At 37.7% G+C, this 27,852-nt stretch overlaps 1 protein-coding gene across 1 annotated transcript in view; it reads left to right on the top strand.

The window, feature by feature from the left end:
• LOC118183597 (putative adhesion G protein-coupled receptor E4P) overlaps positions 1-27,852 on the top strand; it is an 86,259-nt gene that overhangs the window by 37,879 nt on the left and 20,528 nt on the right. Inside the window, exons 8-9 of the mRNA XM_035353194.2 lie at positions 20,787-20,889; positions 26,658-26,814. Of these exons, the coding sequence (XP_035209085.1) occupies positions 20,787-20,889; positions 26,658-26,814 (260 nt within the window). The remainder of the gene's footprint in view (positions 1-20,786; positions 20,890-26,657; positions 26,815-27,852) is intronic.

The following is a 27,852-nucleotide window of genomic DNA, read 5'->3' on the forward strand; positions in this document are numbered from 1 at the left end:
TTAATATTTGAACATCCAATAGCGTGTTGCCGCGGCGGTTTTCTTTAAATAATATTCACAATGAGAGACATTCCGCAAGAAAACAAGAGGAAGAATGATCTTGCTCGTTTGCATTAGCTGTACATAAGTCACGTGAACTCTGATGTCATCTGCATAGTTTTTTTTTACAAAAGGTATACATAAGTCACGTGATAAATGAGGTCATCGGAATGTATCTCATTTTGCTGCTTTCCCGAAATTGATAATGATTCTAGCTGCTATCAAAGTAGTTCCCTTGGCGATCTATACACAACTGTCAACGTTTCTGTGGAGGACTTGGAAGCAACCAGGGAAATCTTCAACTGCGATGCTTGCAAGCTCATTTGTCATAGCCTGTTGGATGTCTGCAATAATCTTGATGAAGCTTTGCTTTCAGTCACCTTCTCACTCACGGAAACAAGAAAAAAAAAAAAAATGTTTGACACAAATGCGGGATCACGTCTGGGCTGTATCCAATAATCAGAACTTCTTCCTCTTTCTGCTCATCTGTTGGTGAGTGAGGGAGGATTCTTGTATTAAGTTTCCGTTTCCCTAAATCTTCGCGTAAAATCTTATGGCACACATTACGATTTAAATTCAGTTCTTCTGATAATATAAGCATAGTTACACGACGGTCTTCTTGCAGCAACTATTTTACACGCTCACGCATTGGTAGCAGCTCCGGCATCATCTTTCACTGAATCTTTGCCTTCACGAAACCTTTTATGCCACTCGAAAACACGACTTCTTAAAAGTGTCTCGCTTGCCACGTTGCACTAGGAGTTTTCGGAAGCTTAATGCAGAACTTATTGTTCACTTTTTGCTCGCAATAAGCCTCCATTGTGTCACCACAACGAATGTGACATCAATCCGGACAGTGTGTTGCTAAGCACAGACCTGCCATCTAGTAGGTTTCCCGGAAACGTGGCTAAGATCATGCAAAGTAACAATACATACCAGGTAACATTAAAACATTTGTTTTTTTTTTTTAGTGCAGGAAACTCATAAATAAAAAATTGTCCTGGAACTTTCTGACAAAGGATGTACATGGCGTTATGTTAATCGATGCTAAATGACCATCTAGATTAAAGATTGGTAAACGTTTACAATTGGGTGCCCCTTGTTTGTTTGGCGATTCTTTTTTGACGCCAAAACCGGCGCCAGGAAGGCACAATTTCAAGATGGCCGCTACACAAAACCAAAATAAGAAGTCAAAGAATTGAACAAACTCTGTGTCTCTATACACATCGATCTGTTTTCAATTAAAAAAATCCTAGAATTGCACAAACTAGGCATTGCGCACTGCCTTAAATTTGTCATGTACATATCAATTTATTTTCATTTAAATAAAATCAGGAAGTTAAAACTATCATGGTAACCAGAAGTGAGGTTTCCTCGCCAAAATTAAAAAAAAAAATTGTCGCTAATCGAAGGGACACCCAATTCTACACTAGAGGCATGTTATGCTGCACAAGTGCATTGCAAATAAACTGTCGAGTCGGAATTTGTCGGGTAATCAGTTTCTTGAAACTCGTTGTAGCGCATATATTTATTCAATGGAATAATTTGCAGCTACTGAAATTATGAATTATTGATTATTTAAAACTAAATTTTAATAAATTAGCTAAACCTAAATCATAATGGGCAGATAAAGTGACTGGAGAACCATATTAATAGAAATACAGAATGCTTACTTCGATCTTGGGGAGTTTATGCGTGGTAAATATATTACAGAAATTTATACCAATATATTACAAATTTGCGCATTTTATTTGAAATAAACATATTAATGATATCTGGTGGATTATATCTATACTTCTCAACAAACGTATAAACAATTTAAATAAATTTTAACTAATTTGATTTCATTTTTTTGTGAACCCATGTAAAGTTGCTTATTTGCCAATCAAATTGCATTAATGTAATTTTACAAACACTATTTTAAACTTGAAAGATGCATACATGGCGTTTACGAGTTAGACAAGTTCCATACATGCATAAGCATATTATAGGAAGAAAGAAGCCAAGCAAGATAAAAAATGCACATATCTGCGTCGTTGAATAAGACCTCTGAGTGATAGTCACGTTTCTAAATCCCGTGAAATGATCAGCCATTAAGTCTTCGAGGAAATGATTGTCGAGCTGGAGATCCATTGCGTTGCATTCGCTAAAATTCTATTTGTGAGTATTCTGCAAAATGCATTAATAAACAAAATGAAAAAACGCAATAGACTTAATCTCTCATTTAATATTTGAACATCCAATAGCGTGTTGCCACAGCGGTTTTCTTTAAATAATATTCACAATGAGATACATTCCGCAAGAAAACAAAAGGAAGAATGATCTTGCTCGTTTGCATTAGCTGTACATAAGTCACGTGAACTCTGATGTCATCTGCATAGTTTTTTTTTTACAAAAGGTATACATAAGTCACGTGATGAATGAGGTCATCAGAATGTATCTCATTTTGCTGCTTTCCCGAAATTTGAATGAATATAATGAATCTGTGGAAATAGGTTAACATAATTTATAAATATAATTCGTGGTACATGTAATATGTGATAAAAACGTTTTTCCACAGAACTTGGGGAATACATGAGCTCAGTAAGACAGTGCTTTTCAAGAAGTATTTCAAAATAATTTGATTCTGAGTGAGATACATTCGGATGAGCTCATAGATCACGTGACTTAGGTATAGCTTATGTAAACAAATAAGGTCATTCTTCCTCTTCTTCTCTTGCGGAATATATCTCGTTAATTTGATTCTGAGTGAGATACATTCGGATGAGCTCATAGATCACGTGAGGTATAGCTTATGTAAACAAACAAGGTCATTCTTCCTCTTCTTCTCTTGCGGAATATATCTCGTTAATTATTATGGCACTTTTCCGTTATTCACCAGCCACGCATTTTGGAATGTGTGTAGATGTATGTAAACATTCACACACACGCACACGTACACTCGCACGCAAGCACATGTGTACAGAATAGAAGAATACCAATTTTATGATAAAAATAAATGAAATATTATATGTTTAATCATGAAACAAATAAAATTAACGATACACATTTACTTACAAATAAAATTGATGTTTACTGGAAGAGAAGAATGTTTTAATGATGGCGATAACGAACAAACGTATACAACTCAAATAATTTTTCAAATTTATTATTATCAGTTTCGTTGCCCGCCTCTTAACAATATTAAATACACAGAAACGGCATTTTCTGAGGTTTTTCTCGCCTTTAAAAACCATTAATGAGATGTAAAGTTTTCAGAAATTCTAGAATATTTAGTTTTGTTTTTTAAAATCAAGTGCAGAAGAACTCCAATTATCCGAATCAATTGGGACCGAACCCCATTCGGAAAATAAAAAATTCGGATAAATGGATTTTATTTGACCGAACCCCATTCGGATAATAAAAAATTCGGATAATTGGATTTTTTACGAAGACAAAGTCTACTTACACTTTAGTTAATTATTGTATATAGAAAATGGGAGAAAAAAATAATTATAAAGAAAAATAAGTTTTAACTAAATAAAATAAAAAGGCAAAACTTTTACGTACATGTTATATAGCGTACTATACAGTACTATACAAGTGCTGTATAGTACTCTATATAACATGTACACTATACACAGAAGTGACAAAAGTCATGGGATACCTCCTAATATTTTGTCGGTCTTCCTTTTGCCCGGCGAAGTGCAGCAACTCGACGTGGCATGGACTCAACAAGTCGTTGGAAGTCCCCTGCAGGAATATTGAGCCATGCTGCCTCTATAGACGTCCATAATTGTGAAAGTGTTGACGGTGCAGGGTTATGGGCACGAACTGACCTCTCGATGATGTCCCATAAATGTTCGATGGGATTCATGTAGGGCAGTCTAGGTGACTAGATCATTCGCTGGAATTGTCCAGAATGTTCTTCTAACCAATCGCGAACAATTGTGGCCCGGTGACATGGCGCATTGTCATCCATAAAAATCCCATCGTTATTTCAGTACGTGAAGTCCATGAATGGCTTTAAGTGATCTCTAAGTAGCTGAAGGTATCGATTTCCAATCAATGATCGGTTCAGTTGCACCAGAGGACCGAGTCCATGCCATGTAAAAACAGCCCAGACCATTATGAAACCACCACCAGCTTGAACAGTGTCTTGTTGACAACTTGTGTCCATGGCTTCGTGGGGTCTGCGCACACTCGAAACCTACCATCAGCTCTTACCAACTGAAATCGTGACTCATCTGACCAAGCCACGGTTTTCCATTCGTTTAGGGACCAACCGATATGCTCACGAGCCCACGAGAGTCGCTGCAGGCGATGTCGTGCTGTCAGTAAAGGCACTCGAGTCGGTCTTCTGCTGGTATAGCCCAAGGAAGACAAATTTCGCCGCACTGTCCTATCGGACACGTCACTCGTACGTCCCACATTGATTTCTGCGGTTATTTGACGCAGTGTTGCTTGTCTGTGAACATTGACTACTCTACGCAGACGTCGCTGGTCGCGATCGTTAAGTGCAGGTGGTCGGCTACTGCGCTGTCCATGGTGGGATGTTATGCCTGAAATTAGATACTCTCGACACACTCTTGACACTGTGGATCTCGGAATGTTGAATTCCCTAACGATATCCGAAATGGAACGACCCATGCGTCTAGCTCCAACTACCATTCCGCGTTCAAAGTCTGTTAATTCTCGTCGTGCGGTCATAATCACGTCAAAGCCTCTTCACATGAATAACTTGAACACAAATGAAAGCCCTGCCAAAGCATTTCGCATTTATACATTTTCTACGCGATACTACTGCCATCTGTATATTTGCATATTGCTATCCCATGACTTTTGTCACTTCAGTGTATAACATGCACGTATTATCTCGGTCAAAGTGGGGCTGTTTGACATAATATTAGCTTTGACATAATAGTATATTTAGTTCTTAGCTGAATGATGTTAGACCCAGGTTTTTCTTCAAAAGGTCCTCTGAAATTTTTATTATTCTTGAAAATCTTCAGTGTCGAAGACTAAGTTTCCATTGAACACACTGTAAACTGTATTTCTCTTGAATCGCATTTTAGTCTTGTATTTTCAAAGCAAAATTTGGAGCACCTTGTTGTTTCAAAACGAAGTAGTGCAATTATCCGAATATATGACATAACTGAAATTTTTCTTCTTCGAGCTTCATCCGTTTGCGGGCAACCAAGTCGCGCATTCTCTTGACAATGAAAAGTTGCAAAGGGTCACACTCCGGCTGACGTTCAACGTCAACTTCAAAGCAGTTTCGCGGCTAGCAAAAGCTGATGGTCCCGTGTCTGTGTCAACTTGGACATTAAGGTCATCTTCTTCCTCGACACTTTCTTCTCTCACACTTTCAATAAGTTCATCATCATTTAGAATTTTAAACCCAGAATCTGACGAATCGCACACCGTCCATTTTGCTGTTTCCTCAGCACTAACCTCAGAACATCCAGAAATTTTCAAAAGAATGTTTCTTAATTCCTCTGATACTACATTCATAGCTTTTCCTGTCTCTTCCCTTTCTGTTTTTCTTAAATTCTGAAAGCGATTCGGATAATCAGCGATTCAGATAGTCGGAGTTCGGATAATTAGAATTGTACTGTATTTCTTTTAAACGTATTATTATCAAGGGAAATGTTTGCATGGATCTCTCTTTGACTGAGCTTCACTATTTTCTTTCCTTTAGAAGTATTTAGACAACTCGATTAAAGATTCTCATTCTTTAATTGAGCCTTCGCTTATTTCCAATGGATATTGTCCTTGTATAATTCTTCAATGACATCCTTTTGCTTCTTTTACTCTTACAACGATATCTCCTGTTATAACTCAGTATCTTTTCTGTTCTATTATTTAGGATACTCCGATAAAATCAGATTCTCTTATGGTTTGAAGCTAAAATCATTTCATTAAAATAGCAATCACTTCAAGGCAAATGGCTACCTTATTGGCTGGAAGAAAGTTTTAAAATATTGATATTTTAAAAACATTCATTTCGTTGGCTTCTTCAGAAAAGGAAGTCAGAAGATGATTATTCGTTATATATTAGCTTTGACATAATAGTATATTTAGTTCTTAGCTGAATGATGTTAGACCCAGGTTTTTCTTCAAAAGGTCCTCTGAAATTTTTATTATTCTTGAAAATCTTCAGTGTCGAAGACTAAGTTTCCATTGAACACACTGTAAACTGTATTTCTCTTGAATCGCATTTTAGTCTTGTATTTTCAAAGCAAAATTTGGAGCACCTTGTTGTTTCAAAACGAAGTAGTGCAATTATCCGAATATATGACATAACTGAAATTTTTCTTCTTCGAGCTACAAATCGTCATACAGTTTGAGCACTGCTGCTTACACGCTGGATAAGTTAAGATAAACAGGCTTGTATATTATGCAGATAAAAATAAGAATCCAGAGTTTCTTTTGTGAGGTAGCTAACTTGTTCTAGCTAAGTCAAGGTGCCTTGGTAACTTGAATTTAACAGATGATGCAAACAAATCATGTTTACAAAAATGATTTGTAACGTGGGAATATTAACCTGATGCCTGTACCCACTGAAATAGATAACATCTTGAAACATGCACCTGTATATCGAAATGTATATCATGTAATGTAATCCATTTTACTTGAGGTAATTTAACGCTGAAAGGTAGGAGTGCCGTTGATGCCGCCGGCGGTGGCAGAACTTGTAGTGCTGGCTGGAGTCACAATTTTCCTCACAGCTCGAGGAATGATGCCGAAATGTTCTTAGTTTTCTAGTTAGTATGGGGGAGGAGTAATACTTACGTAACTTAGGGTAAATATTAGGTGGCCTACTCACGTCTACATAACATAATATAACTTGAATTTATCTCTCTTCAGAGCCTGTAAGGTATATTTCAATTTTAAAACAATTATTTTAATGTTAGAAACTCTTTCCTATCAATTCTTGTTTCCACTTACAACTACTTACCAAAATGAGGTTTTAGAATCGCGTTGAATGCAAATGAGTTATAAGAAGTATTTAAGGAAGGTTCAATTAATTTCGATAGAGAGTGCTAGGAGTCCTTAGTAGCACGTGTTTGCCTTCTGGCTAAGTCACTAAGAAAGGTTCAACTAACTTCGATAGAGAGTGCTAGGAGTCCTTAGTAGCACGTGTTTGCCTTCTGGCTAAGTCACTAAGAAAGGTTCAACTAACTTCGATAGAGAGTGCTAGGAGTCTTTAGAGTGCGTGTTTGCCTTCTAGCTAAGTCACTCTCGAAGCTGTTACGCTCGGCCGTATTATACGTGCCTTTTGATATTCGCCGGCGTGTTTAAATTAAGGGCCAACTTCGCTAGATAATTGTGTCTAGCTTGGGCTAAGTCTCGTTTACTTAATTACAGTTTAGCTTCTTTTTCCATATTCTGTGGTAAAGCCTGAGTAGAGGCTTCCTGTAAGCCCGAGAAGGGGGTCGACTATTATTCTTATTTGAGTGAATAAAAGGGTATTTTAACCCTCCTGGAGTCTACGTCTCAGTTGTTTTGAATTCAGCGATAAGTGGCTACATAGTTCACTAGGTTCCTTGACGTTCATCTTAGACAAATGAGTTAGGAACCCTGCAAGCTTTTCAGGTTTCTTTACTTTGAATAACATGTGCTTTGAGGAGAATAATAAGGAGTGAAAGTACAGTCGATTCCGGTTAATCGGACCATATTTCAGGAAGCGATCGTTTTGGTCATAATAACCAGCTGGTCCGATTTCACGAACATGTCCTATGTTGTAAGACGGGACGTGCTATATGTAGTAAACAGTAAATGTACATGTAAATCATGCACTAAACATGTAATTATGACTTTTATTGTGCGGTACACACGTATGGCGAACATGCATATACAAACAAGAGCTACAGTTGAACTTTTTGCATAAGGAAAATAAATTTAGAAACAAATTCTAAGAAACGATCTCCACAATACTCAGCATGCGAAGCACGATATAGACAAGTTCTTACCAAGTTCCAGTCAACATTTGAAGAACTTATCCAATGTGATCTGACGCATTCTCTTGACGGATTGCACGTGAACGAAATCGCCACAAACATCTAATGCAGCATAATGCAGCAATGAGACTCCCCCCATTCCCCTCCTGCATGAAATACCGACGCAAAGTTTCAATGCATTTCTTTGCATCCGGTGTTGTCACTTGCACCAACTTATTAGTGGCATCATCATATTCTTGGTCTTCCGATGCTGTCGTGTGTTTTGCTGAAACTCGAGCAACGATTGCAGCATCGTAATCTTCATTTTCATAGTAGCATTGAAGCTCGTTGTCGAGGGATGAAAATCCTTCGCAGTTTTGTATCTGTTGAAGTTCCACATGTTCGTCATCATTTCACTTTCAATGAGCATGTCCACATCCATCTCCAAAACCAAGTGCTTAAAGCCACAGTGAGTAAAACAGTTCTGAATTGTCTCTCTGCTCACTTTTCGCCAGCTGTCGGCCACAAATGTAACTGCTTGTAAGATGTTGACCTTTGCACTGACTTCGCTGGCTTTTGACAATGAGGTCAACAAACTTTCTTCAATTGCTTCAAGGATGTAACTTTGTACGATCTTCAAATTTTTGATGATGCCCATGTCCATTGGCTGGACCAAAGCTGTGGTCTTGAGAGGTAGAAATTCCAGTTGAATGTTCTTAAAACAATCTAAATGAGGATGTGCTGCACAATTGTCAAGAAGAAGCAACACTTTCTCGACTAGCGTTGTAGCTCTCTGTCACAATCCTTCAGCCGTTCTTTAAAAAGTTCAGAGGTCATTCACGCAATTCTGTTCGCACGATACACAACTGGTAAACTGTCTATCTTAAGTCCTTTAAAGCAGCGAGGTTTAGTGCTTTTTCCTATAACCAACAGCTTTTTCTTGTCCGTTCCTGACATGTTTGAGCAGCACAAGACATTTATGCGATCCATCGCTTTTTTGAAGCCAGAGAGTGCAACATGTTTGTACCTTAACGAGCCTTCTGGTATAGCACGATAATACAGCCCAGTTTCATCAGCATTGTAGATGTCATCTGCTGAAACATTTTCGAGAAGCTCGGGCAGTTTTATTGATTTCCATTCTTCAGCATCTGCACTACCAGCATTTTCTCTCTCACCATGTGCTTTCTTGAATTTTATATCTAGATTTCCATCGAGACAACCAACCCTCCGTAGCTTTAAAATCATCGTGGCCCAGCTTTTTAGCGAGTTCTGCTTTGCATTTTAACATTGGGCCGCTTACTCGCACAGCTTGTCCAGAAATAATGGCAAACCATTCATTAAGGACCTCATCGACGTCTGGATCCTTGCCTTCACGCTTCCGTTTGTTTGGAAGTTCCTCCTCGTCCTTCATATTGCGTCCATTCTTCTCCCAGCTCATTCTCTTCTTTTATCAAGCGCGAAATTGTAGTTTTTGCCAATCCGGTAATTTCTACCAACCGACGCTGACTAGTGTTTCGTGGTTGTTGCTTGATCTTATCCAGGAAACTAATTTTTTCAGCTAACGTCAAGTCCCGTCGTGGCATTTTGGCAGGGGAAATAAGACACACGCACAGTTCACTGGCTAAGTGGACTAAAGAAACCTTGGTGTTTTGGGGTCAAGATGTTGAGGTCAAGAGAGAGATAAATTGCTCGCCATTCCAATCATCCCAAAAGGGTGGTGAAATGATAGCTTTCTCGTGTAAACTTTAATCATGATTGACAGGCGGGGATTCCTTTCAGGTGGAGCTAGACATTCTAGTGTTCATTTCCTCGAATATTGGAGACGCAATGGGACCAATAACCTCGCTGGCGGCTACTGGTAGCTCTGTTTTAAGAAAGGTCAAAGAAAATGGTGCGCGTGTTCACCTCTCACTGGTTTTGTTCTTATGCACTTTAAAGAATTCCTGACCTTTGATAAAGCCTCCTGGGGAGTGTAGCTACAGATCCTCCCATATGTCACTGACCACCTGTACATCCGCTGAACACGGCCGACTTGTGGCTTCTGTTTCTTACTCGCTCTCACGTTTTTTGGTCTGATTAAACGGAGTTTTGGTTCAAATAAAAGAATAATATTAGGTTTATGTACATAGGATTTGTTTCGGTTCATTAGGATTCGGTCCGAAAAAGCAGCTGGTGCGAATATCCGGTGGTCCAATTAACCGGATTCGACTGTATTCTAGTATGCTTATGAAACAAGTATTTGTTTTCTACCATCCTTTACACCACTACAGGATTTTAAGAAGATTAGGTAGGCATGCACAGGGTGGCCACAAAAATCTTCCTCGATATATGAACCCCTGGCGGCCTATCCGCTCAACTAATTGAAATGAAATTTCAAATATTTTTATTTGCAAGTGTATTGGTTTCGCTTTTAAAATGAGCTTGAGATTATGATGCTTTAAGACTCACTGTTACGGTTACTGTGAACAAATTCCGAAATTCCCGGCTGCGCGGGATATTTTGAAACTTCACCGAAAATGTTTTGTCTGTAGCTCTGTTCCGAGTAGAGATAAACCAGTCAGACGAAAGTTCTGCTTCTGAAGGATCACAGTCTGAGCGATAATCGATTATTGTTTGGAGTTCAGGTCTGTTTAGTAAGTAAAAATGGTAACCTAGCTACGTAGGTTTCTTGGAAATGTGCGGGTTCTGAGAAATGTCCCTTTCGATCTCGAGTTCCGCGTAGAGGAAACATATGTGATAGAGACTCAAGTTTCCAACGTGCGCAACGTTTCAGACGAGAGTTATCTCCTGTACTCACTCCGAGAGATTTGTGATTTTGGGCTTATCTGAAATCTAAGGTATACGCATCAAATCCACGAGATTTTTCAGAGTTGAAAGATGCCATAAAACGGATTCGGATTCCTCCTAGATCGGGTGATGTTTGATAATGATATTACATTCGTCAATGTTGTCAACAATATCCCACATGCACCGCGTTATCATCTGCGAAGGTGGGCACTTTGAAAATCTGAAATTTCAATACAAATTTGTTGTCATCGGTCGTTTACAATGCTCTTCTTTGAAAATGTTTTAAACTGGCAGTTTTATCGTTCCAATGCCATTTATGCTTTTTCAATGTGCTGAACATTTTGTGCAGGAAAAAAAGTGGGTGTTGCCATTGGAAAATTTCAAAATGTTTTCACTGTAGCCGTAACAGTGAGAGCTCTTTCGTCTTAAATCATCACAGTCTCGTTCATATACCTTCAAATAACAATATCTGAAATTTCATTTCGATTGGCTGAGCGGATAGGTCGCTAGAGGTTCATACATTGGTGAAATTTTTTTATGATAATCCTGTGTATTCTTCAGTATTATTTACACATATTATTCTGAATGAATTCGAAAAAATTTCTTGATTAAAATTTATAGGCTTGAAAATTCTTTCTGCTCTGTCTGAAAACGTTTCAGATTGAACTCAATGGAAAACTGATTTCTCTTTCCCCAAAACGTTCATTCTTTTCCTAAAAGAGATCTTGGAAAAACCAACCAAGTTTTCGCTTTTAAAATCAGCATCCAAGCTATTATTCTTTTCAAAATAACTTGAAAATTTGATCTTCGGCTTTCTTCTAACTCAGGAACAGGAAATAATAGAAAATTTTAAGGTACGCTATACAAACATTTTACATTCTTCCCTTATCGTAATTTTAAGAGGTTTGAGAAGACGACTTCTCGATAACGAGTTCGAAGCCTTCGTGTTTCCAGAACATGGTTCTAGTGTTTGGCTTTCATAGTTTCTGTTGTTCTTTTTTCAGTAAAATCAGATCATGAACGGTTTTTTATGTCCAAAGTATAGCTAGAAGGGATTTGTTTTTAATCAAAGAACTTCCTAAGCAATTTATCAGAGGTACAGTACATTTTAGTTCACCAGTCGGACAATATCATCTACGTCCTAAAATATTTTATGTAATTTTATGTAAAGAGTTGCTAGCCCATCCCTCAAGTTAAAACACAGCTGAAGGTATTAACTTTATCTCCTTTCAGATAAATATTTCTTTGTTGTTTGCTTATGCTCACCAGCTAAGTAATTATTTGAATGAAATGATAAGTCTTGAAAGCATATCTGCATAAAAGTTTTATAAATCTTGCTCTGATAAGTCTAGGTGTCCTTGACAGATGGACAGTATTATAAATAAATTATTTATGCTTGTAACCAGAAAAGAAAGGTCACATAACATTTCGAAAACAATTCGACAACAGCCAAAAACGAGCGATACGTTCCTTTTCCATCACAGAAATCGGAACGCATCACAATTGATTTAATCAAATATCTTCTGTATAAAGACTCTCAAAGTCATCAGAGAGTTCAGTGTGATATCATCCGAAAATGAATATAATGAGAGAGCGATATTCGCTTAGTTAAATTAGAACCTTTTTGTAAGAATTCATTCAAAGAATGCCCGTATACATTTTATTCGTCTAACAGATTCAGAATTCCAAATGCATTATTATTAGCCCAAAAGATACGTCAGTCCCGAATGGGATATTAGTCTCGAAATGGCATTTTGCGTTGAATCGCTATAAACAGCGTATCACTTTTCAAATTGTTGCCACCAAATATTACTGCTCTGTATTTATATTTAAAAATTAAGTGATGAAGAATCTGTAGGAATGTGTGCATATTTCTGGCATTGTGAAAAACCAACGATATCTAGAGCCATCAAATACTGTAGTCCTCTACTCGAGCATGGGCACCCGGAACTCTAAATTTTGAGTTTCGAACTTTTTTTATTATGTATTTCATCTTTTAGAAAAATTTAACGAATTGATTAACCTCTTCGTCGTCCGTAACGCCATCTAGCGCGTTCAAGTGAAACTTCTGCTGGGCGGCCGTAACGCGCTTCAAGCGTTCTTCTACATTTTAAAACTTTTAAAACGCTTTTTAGATGTTTACTTGTTTGAGTTTTTATTTTTGTTTGTTCTAATACCTCCTACAGGGCAGTACTAATCAGGCATTCTATTTCTAATAGAATTCCTCCCCCGGGTTTTATGAATATTCGCGCCATTTTAAATAAGATACAAGACAGTGAGATATCTTCAACGTCTGCTCAGCTGAAAAAGGGAAAAACATGAGGTTGTGAATTGGAAAGACAAGATGGATATACGTTTGATGAGTACAGTCCATTATAGCTCGATGATTGATGTTGGAACACGGAAAAGAACTGTAAGAAAGCCAATAATTGTAAAAGATTACAACAACAAAATGGGAGGAGTGGACCGCTTGGATCAGATGTTATCAAATTATCCTGCAGTTAGAAATAAGCAGATTATTACCTTTCCATTATGCTTTATTTCCCTATAACTTTACTTAATATTCATTTACATTCATCCACTACGAAAGTCATGTATGTAAAGTTATGTATGTACAGAGAAAACAACCTAGCACGTTGCGAAAAACAAAGTGCCGCTGGGGAGAAATTTTCGTGGACAGGCGAGGACAGTGAAAGGTTTAATAAACTCATTGATTTCAAAGCGAGCAGTGGCAACACTGCGTACGGAATAAAACACTTTTGTCTCCAGTGCGCGAGATTGTGTATCAGAAATTCTAAATCCAACATCTAACGCTGGATCGGGAGTTCTAAACGTAGACTGCTATGCTGCTGTTAAAAGTTTTTTAGGTTTTGCTGTTGAATTGTACACGGCGTAAGTGCAAAGAAAAATTATGCTAAAAAAGTTTAAAAATTAAAAATTTTTTAAATATTTTTATTAAATTTTTTAAAATTTTTAATACATTTCTTTTAATAAATTAATTTTCTTAAAAGCTTTTAACATTATGCATTATTTTTCTGGACCCACCTTCACACCGGAAATACTGTGTCACTGTCTCTGTACTATTCTTATACATTACGACTTCGCTCAAACTTAGAGAACAACTCAGAACTTTAAGAAGTTAAATCTAAAATGAGTCTTGATGAGTTCTGGCATCGCATACTGAGGCAGACATGTGATATAAGCGAATAAATACTTCTGCTGTTGCCTCAACACCCGAAGTTTCGCTTGAATGGCCTGGAAAATTATGTGTGATTAAAATCATCTTCAAAAGTATGCTTTTAAATCTGCAATGATGTTTCATTTATTAGATAAAACGCCGAATAAGCCAATCTTAATGTACGGAAGCTGTAATGAGAAGCGAGTTAAGATGTTACCTTCGAACACGCCTAAAATTGCATAAGAAATTTCCCCTTACATTTTGGTCGGACGACGTAAATTCTTAAGAACTAAGTTGCAGAAATGCAAGTCGGAGCGTTACTCTATTTGAAAAATCTTTTAAAACGATGTTCAGATAATTATGAATTTATGAAAAAGGGTGAGGTTTTTAGATATCCTCCAGAAACTGGAATGATGATGATGATGTCGTGTCTATGACAAAGTGCAATGATATAGCTCCGAAGCTGTCAAAGACAGCTTTTGCAACCTCGGCAGCTCTATCAGTATAAAGTAGGTCCACTGGGTCTTCAATGCCGATGCTAAACAGTCTGGCCTGGATTGCTGGGCACCTGAAGATGGGATGGCGAGACAGTGGGATGTCATCTGGGCAATGAGGACAAATGTTGGTGTAACTACGCTGTCCGTCTGCAGAAATCCTCATCCCTTTTAAGTGATTTGTCCTAAGTGGGGTTATGATAGTCGATATGGCTCTGTCACAGTTCAATTCCGGGATGGAGTTTTCTTTAACTTGATCGATTAGTCTTTGGATGGCAACTGCATTGGCATCAACGAGGGTTAAGCATTTGGATGGCTGAGGAGAATCACGGGATGCCTTTACAAGCTCATCGGCCTTCTCATTACCAAAAATATTTACATGAGCCGGTACCCATTGTAAGATGCAGGATCTTTGGGCAGCAATGATTTTGTTTGTGAGCTCAATGATCTGACGACTGAGTTGACATTTGCCCTTCTGGATCGCTTGCAATGCTGAGCTGCAGTCAGAGAAGATGATGATGCCCTTGGAACTCTGGTCTTCTTCAGAGAGATAAATCTCCAGAGCACTTTTGCACAAATCATAGAAAAAGAAACTGGAATAATAACTCAAATTAAACTTATCATTCCAACTTCTACGAGGATATCTAAAAGGTTTATTCTTTTCATATGATAGGTTAAATAAAACTTATGGCAGAAAAAAACTGTGTTTAAATATTAGATTATCAGTAAAGATGAAAACAAAAATCATAACATATAAAGCAGTGAGATTGTGAAAAACGTTTGCAATGTATACAAGCCGCCTATCCGTTATAGCGGTTGACGTCGCTGACTGCCGTGTCGAAGGACCCAGGTTTGAATCCCAGAGAAGGCATGGATACTCTTAAATGTATAGTGTCCGTGCAGCATGGGGGCACTTTAAATATACGGCGAGCCGAAAGTCTTCTCGAGAAGTTGAAGGTAGGGGAAGAGGGGTGGGAGATCCTCGGATCTGTCTCCCCCGAGGTGCTCTTTATCAAAATTGGGGGGGGGCGGAACTGAGTTAAATCGCACTGTCATCTATATGATGTTCAAGGCTGTTTTTTTTTTATTTACAAAGAAAGAAATCCTCGTGCACCACAAAGTATCACACGAGACTTACAAATCGTAAGTAAAAAAGGCAAAATAGTAAGTAATATCATCAGTTTTCAACAATACAATGAAATCATAACAAGGATAAAAAACACAAGTAAATACAAAAGTATAAAAATTAATAAAGAAATCATTAACAGTGTTTAAAATAAAAGTCAACAAAATCATTGAAAGCTCGGTAGGCCGAAGTCGAAGATACAAAATCATAACATTTCGGTGGCCAATGAATTCCAATGCATTTCAATCTACATTTCAAAAGATTTCTTGCTTTATCAAGCAATGGGCAATCAAAAAGCAGGTGGAAAACACTTTGCTGAACGCCAAGATTGCAACTACACAAATTGGAAGCTGTCAGCTTAAATCGTTCAAGATAAACATTAAACTTACCATGTCCAGACAAAATTTGCGTAATTTTAAAATTGAGCAACAAGTCCTTACTTTTCATTCTTTCAAAAATAATTGGGAAGAATGTTTTTGTAACAGATCCCTTATCAGAAGAGATATAATCACAGTTCCACCGCTCAATCATTTTAGCTTTGAATGTTTTTTTTAAATAAGATTTTGGAATATTTACATCAACATTAATATAATTTTTAGTTGCATTCTTAGCAAGCCAATCAGCTCTCTCGTTTCCATAATTACCCGAATGACCACGGACAAATGTAGAAAACACTGAAGTACCCTTCTTCTCCAGATCTCCGAGAGACTGCTGTATATTTACAATACTATCATTACATAAAGAGGTATTTTTAAGAGATTCCAGGGAAGAGAGTGAATCCGTACAGATTAAGTAGCTGGAACCCCGTCCATTCTGGCTAATTATATACTTGATTGCAAATTAATACACAGAAGCTCAGAAATATATACAGTACATTCATTTCTAATGCGAAATTGGTGACACTCAATTTCAATATCATCTTCAAAAATAACATAAGCAAAACCAACTTTATCATCAATCCTACTACCATCCGTATACAACACAAATGAGAATGAATTTACATCAGTGTCCGTGCTATCCAGAATCTGTACTGGTTGTCTTACAGAAGGATGTGGTAGAACAGACAAGGGCAATAAACGATCAAAGTGAGAATTGGAGTAATTTGCAAGACTATTCTTGTAATCTATAAAGGTCAGAATAAACAAATCCTGTTCAAGGCTGTTGCCAACGACAAGCGTAATCTCGAGCTCCTTGCCATGAGAAATTTCGTGGGCTTGGGATTATTATACGTCACACAAGTGTTGTGTAGAGAATTTGTCTGATAGCGTTATAAAAACTATGTGAATGATTTTCTGATTTATGGAAATCTTAATTTTTATTTGATTCTGAATTATTTATTTTAAGGCTTTAATTTTGGGGAAAAACAGATGCTTCTGGGAATATTATTTAGTTTAAAAGAATATTATTTATTTTCTTTTATTTTCAAATTTTGTACAAGCTTTGATTCATTGTGAAAGAAGCAGGGAAAGGGAAGCAATTTTTGCCAAGTCATGATTTCGCGCGCTTTGTCCTTTAGAATGTTCTAGAAGGATTTTCATTGTGTAGTTGACCTTAAGAGAGGAAGTACGTGACAAAAAGGTCAAAGGTTGCTACTTGTCTTTCAATGTAAGTCATTCAGGTTTTTGGCGATTGAGGGTCCGGTTGTTGGCTAAGTGAAGAAGGGCGCGCATGCGCGATCACCCTTATTTCCGCATTCAGGGGTTGAAAACGCAAATTTTGCCATAATTAAGGGGGCGATAAGTGAGGCCATAGTGGGAGCCCGCGTTGGTGAAGGAGACGAAGGAAATTCGAGTTGGAATCACTTTATGACTGGCTGGCTGAACTTACTTGTGGAGGTTACTCTTGAAAACCGGCTTGAAAGAGATAGACAAGATGTAATTTACGACGAGAGGTTTTCCGGCGGGGAGCGGCAAATATGCTCCCCGGCCGCGTTTTGGGTTAAGAGGCGAGATTGAAGAGGTAGGAATATTTGCTGAAAGACTTAAGGACTTTACTCACTTACTCTTGGAAAGACTTTTTGGTATGACACCTTTTTCGTGCGAGACTTGGAGAGACTTACTGACTGACTGGTGTGGAACTTTTTTTTGGACGTTACTCGTGAAGCTTGCTCTTGGGATGAGCAAGAACAGGCGAGTCGTAATTGCCTAGAAAAACGTTTCTGGCCGGGAGCTGCAAACATGCTCCCTTGTCGCGTTCTGGTAAAAAGGCGAAATTTGAACCAGTTACCTGCGTGTTGACTTAAGACTTTCAAGACCAAGCGGATAGCAGTGCTCCTGTTTCTGTTTTACAGAGGTAAAATAACGTCATCATTATGAAAACCAGTTACCTGCGTGTTGACTTAAGACTTTCAAGACCAAGCGGATAGCCGTCCTGGGCAGCAGTGCTCCTGTTTCTGTTTTACAGAAGTAAAATAACGTCGTCATTATGAAAACCAGTTACCTGCGTGTGTGTTTTCGCAAATAGTGCCTGGACAGGACGATGTCTTCTGAAACTTCCATTTTGTGACCGTAAAGATGAGCCACGTCGACTTCAACGCTTATTAGGATACGAGTCCTCCACTTCAAGATGTCCACACAAGATAAGTTTTATTTTTTTTGTGTTTGAACTTTAAGTAAGTTTTTCAAAAACGTCCTTAGAATGTAAAAACAACGTCGAATCTTAAAATTAATTCTCAGGCTATCAATTGTTTCCCTTTCCCCTTTTAAATTACCAAGACAAACCTTAAAGTTTTTTATATGAATTTAAATGTAAAAAAAAAAAAGTAAATGACAAATTGAAGAATTCCCCTTAGACTCTCTGATGAGGTTAAGCTTTTATTTTTTGTGATGAAATTGAATAAACTGATATTTAATCTGGAAACCTATTACAGTATGTTTTCTTTATATATTTAATATGTTTTTCCTATATATCTTGTATATGTTTTCTTATGTTACGATCCTCTCACGACGCGGTCACGGGATGCATTTTTTCACAACGAAAAATGCTTTACCGTTTCACTATACGATCACTAAAAGTTTGGTAATTAGCAAAAATTCTTAAGAGTTTGGTTTCCTCCCTAAGAGGAAGTAGAAACCTTTCACGGCAAGTAGTTTCTTATTTAACAATGGTGCCGTGAAGTAAGCTATATAACATTATTTCCCGGCGTGAAGTAAACATATTAAACACAAGTGAAAATCAGCAGTAGCAACATCAATTTCTTAGGCAATGGCTAAAAACAGTCATGGAATCTGATGTTCAAGGAAAGTAACAAATACCGAAATGTGTTGAGGAAAAAAATTGCTATTCTATTTGAATTCCTAGATCGATTCAGGCACTGTGAGTGGAATATTTAAAAGACTGCAACGTGATCTACAAGATTTAGCAAGAAGGTACCAGAAGAAAGTAGTTCGACGCAGTGGGGGAACATTAAGTCATAAGTAAAAATTCTATGAAAACGAAGTCGAGATCCTTAAAAATAGAGGTTTTAATGCCTGGATAAGCATATTATTCGGAAATGTCGAAAAACAACGAAACAGTTTGTTCCAACACGTGACAGAAATAAGTTACAGAGTAACGACAGCATGAGTTTCAAGAATTTCACCGCTAATGTTTGGCTTGTTTTGAAAAGTTTTAAAATTCGGAAATGGTTTAGAGGTTTTGGAATTCGTGTGGAATAATTTTTCAAAAATTAGTTTTTTTAATTTACGTTCGTGGTTAGTTTTTTAAGGAGCATAATGTATTTATATACATTTACTATGAATAGTGTAAAGGTTTGAATAGAATATAGAGTTTCCTTTATTTTATCTGAGTGGGATCAAGTCCAACAGTGGCCGAGTGGTAAAGTCGCTGAAGACTGGTAGCTCGGTCTGGGGTTCGAAGCCTGCCGAACGGGCTGGCTACATGGGCGTTTTCGTGGATTTTTTGAGGTGCAGTTTGCATACACGAGCCAGATTCCCTTAGAAAATCCTTCACGAAGGCAACTCGATCCTTAGGAAGATAGCCCTCGAGTGCTTTGTTCTAATTAAATAAACTAAATCCAAACTGAGTGGGTATAATTAAGGTTTGAATAATCAACTTTCATTATAAAAATGATCTTTTAAGAAATCCATTTATTTAAGAATACTATATTTATTTAAACACACACTTATTTTCAATTTATATTTATTTTTCAATGTCTGACAATCCTGCAATGACGCAAATGTCTTACATTTCAAGTTCATAATCTTTCTTGATTTTGTTTTTATTGAATAAACCTACGTCTTACCAACAGAGCTTTGAAATCAGTTGAATTCCATCAGCTTTGTATTTTCAGGCTTTTGGTGTTTAGACAAAGTAATTGCAATATGAAAAGCGCGTATTATCATTATCGTGTTCATTATCATCTTCCTCAACTTCTGCTTTATTTTCAGTCTACAAGTATTTCAGCGTTGTTATAATTAAAACCAGTTCAAATTATTCCATTGCTATTTATTATGTAATAACTTCTTCGCGATACTAATTAACCGGCATTTTCATAGTCGTTAACCTTAAAAGATGACTTTATAATACGTAATTAGCTCAAATTGTCTATGATAGCATTTAATATTTTAAAACTAAGCAAATTTTTTTTTCTGAATTTGGGCAAGCTGCCAGTATTCTATTTTGTACCGAACGTTTTACATGTGCGAGACTTTTATCTTGGTAGTGATATAAATATAATGAATTCAGGTATGTAAAGAACGGTATTAGAATTGATCTTTTCCAGTTTGAAATTAGCACAAAATTCTTCCAACATTTAGTATGAGCATATCACTTCTACGCTAGATATTTTCAAGTTTCTTAAATTGCGTAAAATGACTAACATTGTGATAGCAGTAGTTTGAAAATTTTGAAACTTTTTCAGACGTAGAGGTTAGGTTAGGTTAGGTTAGGTTATTTAAATACGACAAAGCCTTGAGGGCTATCTGCCTAAGAGGAGGGATGCCTTCGTGGAGGACTTTCTAAGGGAAACTGGCTCGTATACACGTTACACATGGGGAAAACCACGAAAACACCCAAGCAGCCAGCCCGTTCGCGGGATTCGAACCTCGGACCGAACTACCAGTGTTCAGCGACTTTACCGCTCGGCCGCTGGTGAGCCAGACGTAGAGAAGAGTTGTCTCTCCTTAAAATTATGAAAACCTCATTAATGGTATAATAGAAAATAAGTGCTCCTTAATAACTTACAGTGCCCACGTCCTCCGTCACTTATCACTTATCACTTATCAGTGCTATTTCAACAGGGTTTTCACTGTGGATCGTGTCATCCAAATGAATATGGAAATAGCATTGCTGGTCGCTCATCTGTTCCTCCTTTTCCCAAATGAAGTATCGACAGATAATCCTGTAAGTATCCTACTTTTCACTAAACATGACAGTTGCCCAAGTTTTTTCATTACAGTCGAGATATATTCTCATTTTCATCCCTAATCTGAAGTAATTTTTGCTTTGTCGAGACTCGAACCCTGGAACCTTTAGAATACGCGTCGAGTGGACTTCCAGTTACACCACTAAGGCATACGGAAAGGCGGGGGAAAATACCTTATATACTCCTTCTTTAAAAGGGCGACTGGGGATGAGTGAACCCAATCACCAACTTTTTTTGGTCGTGACGAATTATCGTCCATCCTCTTTTAGTTCGGAAGCCACTTGTAGAATCTTTAGGTTATTTCGAAGCTGGAGACATGAAAAATATGCAGTGACCTTGCTGGGACTCGAACCCCGAACCTCTCGAATATGCGCTGAGTGCGCTTCCAGTTACACCACGAAGACATGCAGAAAGGAAGGAGAAAATACCTTATCACCTGATTTCAGGAAATAAATAAGGCTAATAATATAATAAATCTATTATTAACCTAATAAACTTAAAAGTATAGATGCTATTTATATACATATGCATGTAAAAGAAGTATCTCAAAATGCAATCAATACTATATTCATTCAATGTGATCATACTGCGGAAAGTTATTTATTGAATAAACTGGCAAATGTTAAAGACATTTTAAATGTAGCAAGGATGATACTATGAAATTCGAAAGAAAAATTCAAATGGAGTAATGATACTTAATTCTTAAAGGGGGAAAATTGTAATCGGTGAATTTTTATTTCAGTTTTAAAGCAAAGAAAACAAATTTATGTCGGAATTTAATTTTAATTAGGTATATCCGCGTAGGAAGAGGCTTCAATAGTTTCAAAGAAAAAACTTACAGTTGATCAGTAGATTATCACAGTAGACCAGTCTAAAATTGTGTACAAAATGTGTTATAGATCGCTCAGTAATCTGTGCACGAAGTCATAGAATAATACCAAAAATACACGAGATACAGAAGAATTTTATGGAAGCGATGACACAGAACAGAACACCAGAACACCAGCTGATGGAGACTCCCTGCCCCAAGTCATATGCCAAGATGCGATCCTTTCAATGTCTACCGTCTCCACCGCTAGAGGGGACGATACTCCGATCAGTGCAGAGGGACAAATTCCCAATGCATGCTTAAGAGGGAGCTGACGACATCCACGGCACTAAGGCAAAGACGAAAGGCCAGCTCCGAGAAGACGAGGTTGGTCAGAAGAAAGGTCACTACTCCTCTCGACTGACAGAACTAGACAAGTGGAATTTTTACAAGAGACATATGTTGCCCCTCAGCATCGAAAGAGAGGAGCCCAACCCCCTCGAACGACCGACATATCTACGATGTAACGTCCCCACAGCTTCGGGGCAGACGTGACAGTACCATACGGTCCCACTCGATCCTAAACCAACCACCGAATAGACGATGGTTCTAATCTATATGAAGACTGATTATTTGCTCTTCAGGCCGAAGTTGTCTAGGCACAAGTCTAGCCAGTGATCTGGAAGAGCGCCGGATCTCCTCCCATAAATGGTAGGTTCCGGTAATTCCATCCAGTCGGACCACAGAGTTAGTTGTTTAGCACCGTTAACCTACGCCAGCCAGCCTATATCTAGCCTTTGCCAGCGTAGTTACCAGCAGGCGCCACAAGGAGGCCGATGCTGAACCGAGGGAGATGTGGCGAACCACCTCCCTCCGCACCCGCACCCTTGAATCAAACCCCAGGTCTCCTACCGCCAGCGAAGGTAATAAAAAAAAGAACAATAAATTTAAAAGAATGGGTTAATTTTAGCCTACTGTGTACCGATCTCCCATGGTTATAACGGTTTTTCACAACAAGGCACTAAAGTTAAAAGATCCCGGATGGCTGTAGATTGATCTTGTGTGTATTAAAAACGTATTGATAATTCTGCGTATTAAATATACATTATTTTTGCTCAGCACAGGAGTCCCTGATTCAAAATCAAAACTCTCGAAGATCAGTAGAGGAATAAAACAAGTCATTGTGAAAACTGTAAGACTGTTATATAGAAGTTTCGAATTAATAGTTACAACAGCTGCAAACAAATGGCGCTGTGTGCTGGTGCTTGGCGACTTTGGATCTTGAATGGGAGCACGTCTTGGTTGTTTCTGAGTATTTTCACGCTTCAAACCAGTCTCTGCTACAATTCACCGGACGAATCTCCTTGGATTTTGCTGAATAATTCCAGAAACAGTTACATTTTCAGGAGTGACTACAGGTTGTCTGCGACCAAAACTCACTACCAGATCATCGGCCATTTAGCGAAGAGTTTGTGAATGGTTGTCAGATCGGACCCCTTTGGGCGCATTCAGCCACCACGCCTTCTTGCCATAAGGGAATACATGATTTGAGCGCTAACCTCCTTTCACGTCTCAAAGGTGACGCTCTCACCAACCAATACCAATATTGAATTATCGCTGATTTATCGCTCGAAGCGCGACATTGCCATCTGAGTTGAACTACTACCTTTACATAAATCGTGACAGTAAATCGTGACAGTAATCGTGACAGTATGTAAAGGTAGAGTTGAACTACTACCTTTACATAAATCGTGACATAAATCGTGATCGTTTACATAAATCATGAAGATTGATGAGAACGAAGGTAAGGAGGTTGGATCGCTCTTACGTCTTTTGGAGCGCTATTTATATGCACTACATATTACGATTACAGAGCATCTATTTGCGTATTTTGTAACTATTATTTGGAAACTTCAGTATAACGATCTTACAACTTTCACAATAAATATACTGCCTGTTGTATTCCTCTATCGATCTTTGTTTTCGAAATTTTTAATTTTGAAATCAGGCACTCCTTTGCTGGACACTCTGTATATTTAGTATATACAATGTAATCACTAGCAGCCACTAGTACTGACATGTGGGCTAATTCTGAGTAATTACATTCCATGCAAGCTTAATAGGGAACAAATCGGGGACGAACTCAGGCTAAGAGAGAATTGATATATGCGGATCATAGAGAAAACGTTGACTATTGCGTACGACGGAAATGGTAGCTCGCTGTATTGTTTAAAGATAGCTTCAAGGACCATAGAATAGTCAGACGTCTGATTCTAGAACCTCCTTTCTGCATAGTGCCTACGATTTTTAGAAGGCGAGAACTGAATGACAATTCAAACCCTGATGCTGCGCAATGTAGCATTCCTTCCAGATACTGTTTATTGTGATAAATTGGAGCCATTGAGCAGAAAAAATGTTCTGCGCTAGTATTCCAGGCGAGATTTCCCTTTCGTGCGTCACTAAGTTCCTGATATATGTGACAGAGGATTGAAAGAAATTACAGAAAAGTGCTGGGACCAATCTCCTAATGCGTCACTGTCCTGTATAGCTCTGATAACCTATTGGATATAGTAGTCGCACGAGCGATGATTACCAAATGTACGTCTTGCCCTGTCTGACTTAACACTAAATGCTCCATATCTCTTCTGTCGATGCATCAAACTTCCTTCCGCCCACTGCCTTCGCGTATGATAAGTGCAAAAGCATTTCACGCAATAGTGCTTCTATTGCGTGAAATCTATTGCAATCTCAGGTTACAAGAAATCACTTTCTCTTAATTCGTCAGTTCTTCCTCTTTCAAAATGCATCCACAGTCCATAACATATTGCTTGGTGCCGATGCATGTTTACAAGGTATTTATTACCAAGAGAACGAAGCACTAATTCATTGCTTGGGATCTGCTTAATACGACGGTCTTTTATTTCGTTGTTAACTTTTTCAACTGATTCTGAATGAGCATTCCATTTGTATACTAACCTGAACATATAATCATTTGCATTTTCTTGATAAATAAAATTTTACCGAATCTCCGATTCTTCCTCTGCGTTTCGGCTACAGAAAAACTCTTTCCTGCTGTTGCAGTTTCATTAACAGCAGTGCTTTTGTTCATGAAGCTTTACATTTTATTTAATATTATTCTTTTCATCTCATACTGTTTTATTAAAATACGTGAAAAGTTAAATATGCTGATTAATCATTCAAAAGCAGATCTATTATCCCACTTTAGATTTTAAATGGTCCAGAGCAATTTTTCAGAATTGTGCTTGAAAATATGTACTCTGTAGTTACTTGTATGACATGACCGTTATGCTCAAGAAAGTACGAGATTACAGTAGTTCTCTAACGGTGGTTTCCTTGTCATGCATGTTTTATCTCATATTCAAGCCCTAAAGAACAATTTTACGATAAATAAATTTCCTAGAGAAGCATAAATGATCTGCGATCATCTAGAAGTATATTATTTTGTACCAGAAGCTGTTCGCCCATTTTTTAGACGATTTTGGTAAGCGGTAATAAAAACTCGTTTGCTGCAAAAGAAGTAATTGTAATTGTACTATGTTTTTAAAAGTCAAAATTATCGTCTGTGGTTTGAAAGCTTTGTTTTTATTCAAAATGACGAATTTAACGAAGCAGTGGTTCGAAGGCTACATTTACGTTCTTTCCGATGAGAAATATGCATACACTGTTATCCAAAAACGATGTGAGAGTCATGGTTTTGTGATATTTAAAGCGTCGATAGGTAATATATCATCAACAAGAAAGGAAAAAAAACGTTAAATTCGAGCCTCAAAAGGGACAAAAATTCCAAACAAGTATCCAAGGAAAAAACAGACATCTTCGACTATTGCAAAGGTACGTTGTTTAATGTTAAAAGAAAATCCCGCTAGTCAAAGGACATTTGCAAAATCATTAAAATGCTCGGTGTCCACTGTAAACAAAATGATAAACGTTGATTTAAATCTTAACAAAGCGAAAAAACGCAATGTGCATCGTCTTCTTCCAAAGCATATCGCTCAACGCAGGACATGCTGCAGAATTCTATACGAGAAACACTTATCCAAAGAAAAATGGAAAACAATTGTCACAATAGATGAAGCATGGGTGTATTTAAATGATTGTAACAAAAAAAGAGCCATTTATTATCATAAAAGAGAAGAAAAAAAATTTAAGTACATGGTTCAAAGAATCGAAAGAAAGTTTATCTAAGGGATTCATGATTGTTTCTGGTTTTTCTTATAATGGCAAGTTAAAAATAAAGAGAGTGCAAAAAATGTCAAGATTAACTCCAAATACTATCAGGAACATATTTTATCGCCAATTTTTCTGAATGAAATACCATCGCTTTACCCACAGTGCATCAATCTGTGAGACTCCATGAGGACAAAGCTAGAAGTCACACATAAAAATCCACTGTAAATTTCCTAAAAGAAATGGAACAAAAAACTGGTATCAAGGCCATATCCTTCATTGATATCCGTACTAAATCTCCCGATGTGTCACCTACGGATTTTTGTGCTTTCGGTCTTTTAAAAACTGCATTATCCAAACGTTGTCCCAAAACCCTAACAGGACTCTGGAAAGCTGTTCGGGAGGAATGGGATAGAATATCTCTTCTGCCACTTCAAAAGGCATTATTATCCTGGAAATTGCGGAGTCGAAAGATAGTTCAGAATAAGGGATGCCAAATAGAACATTTAAAACACAAAAATTGTATGTAATTTAGTTTTGTGAATACAATATACATAACCTTCTAAAAAATGTGTGAACAGCCTCTGTACCAACCTGTAATTTCAAAGTAGGACAGCAGTTGATGCAAAAAATGTATACTAAAAGATTCAAAAGTTATATTAAAATTGACAGTGAAGTGAAGTTATATTAACATTAATATTTTATGACACTTATTTTAAAATATCACATAAAATTTTTCTCCCTTTCTAGGGCTTGTGTCAAGTCGTATCCATTGCTCTACATTTGTTTTTTACGGCCTGCTTTATGTTCATGCTCTTGGAATCTTTGCACGTTTATAGTATGGTGGCGTTTGTTGTACCAAGAAACGGTCTATTAAACAGATTTCAAAACATGCTTGTTGGCTGGGGTAAGTTATTTCAAATTTTAATGAATGTGCGTGTATATATATACAGGGGGATTAAAATTAAAGTAGTAGAGATACTAGGTTATTTTAATAAGAAGATCTGAAAAATGAGCAATGCCCTCGCGGAGACTCGAAACACGGACCTCTCGAATATGCGCCGAGTGTGCTGACCACTACTCCGCGAAGGCATGCTAGGAAGGCGAGAGAAATACCTTATATTCTGTAGGGTTTATATTTATTTGAACTAACATTTATTTTAAGTTTAAACTACCTTTCCTGTCAAGCCTTACTTTCCCTGGAACTGCCAATGTCAGAGTATGTAAATTTTAGTAGAACGCGCAAGGATTCAAATTATCAGCGGAAGTATTCTGAGTTAAATAGAAAGGAAACGAGTTCGAGGTGTGCTGTTCTTACTTCACGAGCGCGGAGGTAGTTAGCCAGAAATTGAAGAACCCCGCGTTTCGGTCTGTGTGCTTGCCTGGAAGTATTGTTAATCGTTCAACGTGATCTTCAAGTTTGCTGAATTAGCAGCGGTATTGTAAAACGCGGTGAGGTTAGTTACTTTTAGAGAGCCTCGTAGTTAGTCTTGTCTTTAGTTTCTTTTCAGGTTATTATTTTTATTTGACCGCCGAGTTGGCGTAGTTTGTGAGCGTCAAGAGCACGCACTTGTAATTTATTACGTTGAATAAAAAGGGATTTAAACCCTTAACAAGACTCTGTCTTTTATCCAGTTTCAACAGTCACCTCTTGGTTGCGTGCAAGTTGGAGGCGCGCAACGCTACAATTCTTCCCCTTTTAAAGGGCGACTGGGGATTAGGGGACCCAATCGCCTAATCCTCGTGGTGGAGGATCATCATCCACCACCTTTTTTAGCTACTGTAGAGAACGTTAAGCTTCTTTTGTAAGCAGGAGACATGAAAAATGAGCAGTGCTTTCGCTGAGACTCGAACCACAGACCTCTCGAATACGAGCCGAGTGTGCTGACCTCTGCACCACGAAGGCATGCTAAGGAGGCGAGAGAAATACCTTATAAATTTACCC

The sequence above is a fragment of the Stegodyphus dumicola genome, chromosome 5 (assembly GCF_044657685.1).
Source record: "Stegodyphus dumicola isolate Sdum_Otavi_A_Nest chromosome 5, ASM4465768v1".
In the NCBI taxonomy this organism is placed as follows: Eukaryota; Metazoa; Arthropoda; class Arachnida; order Araneae; family Eresidae; genus Stegodyphus; species Stegodyphus dumicola.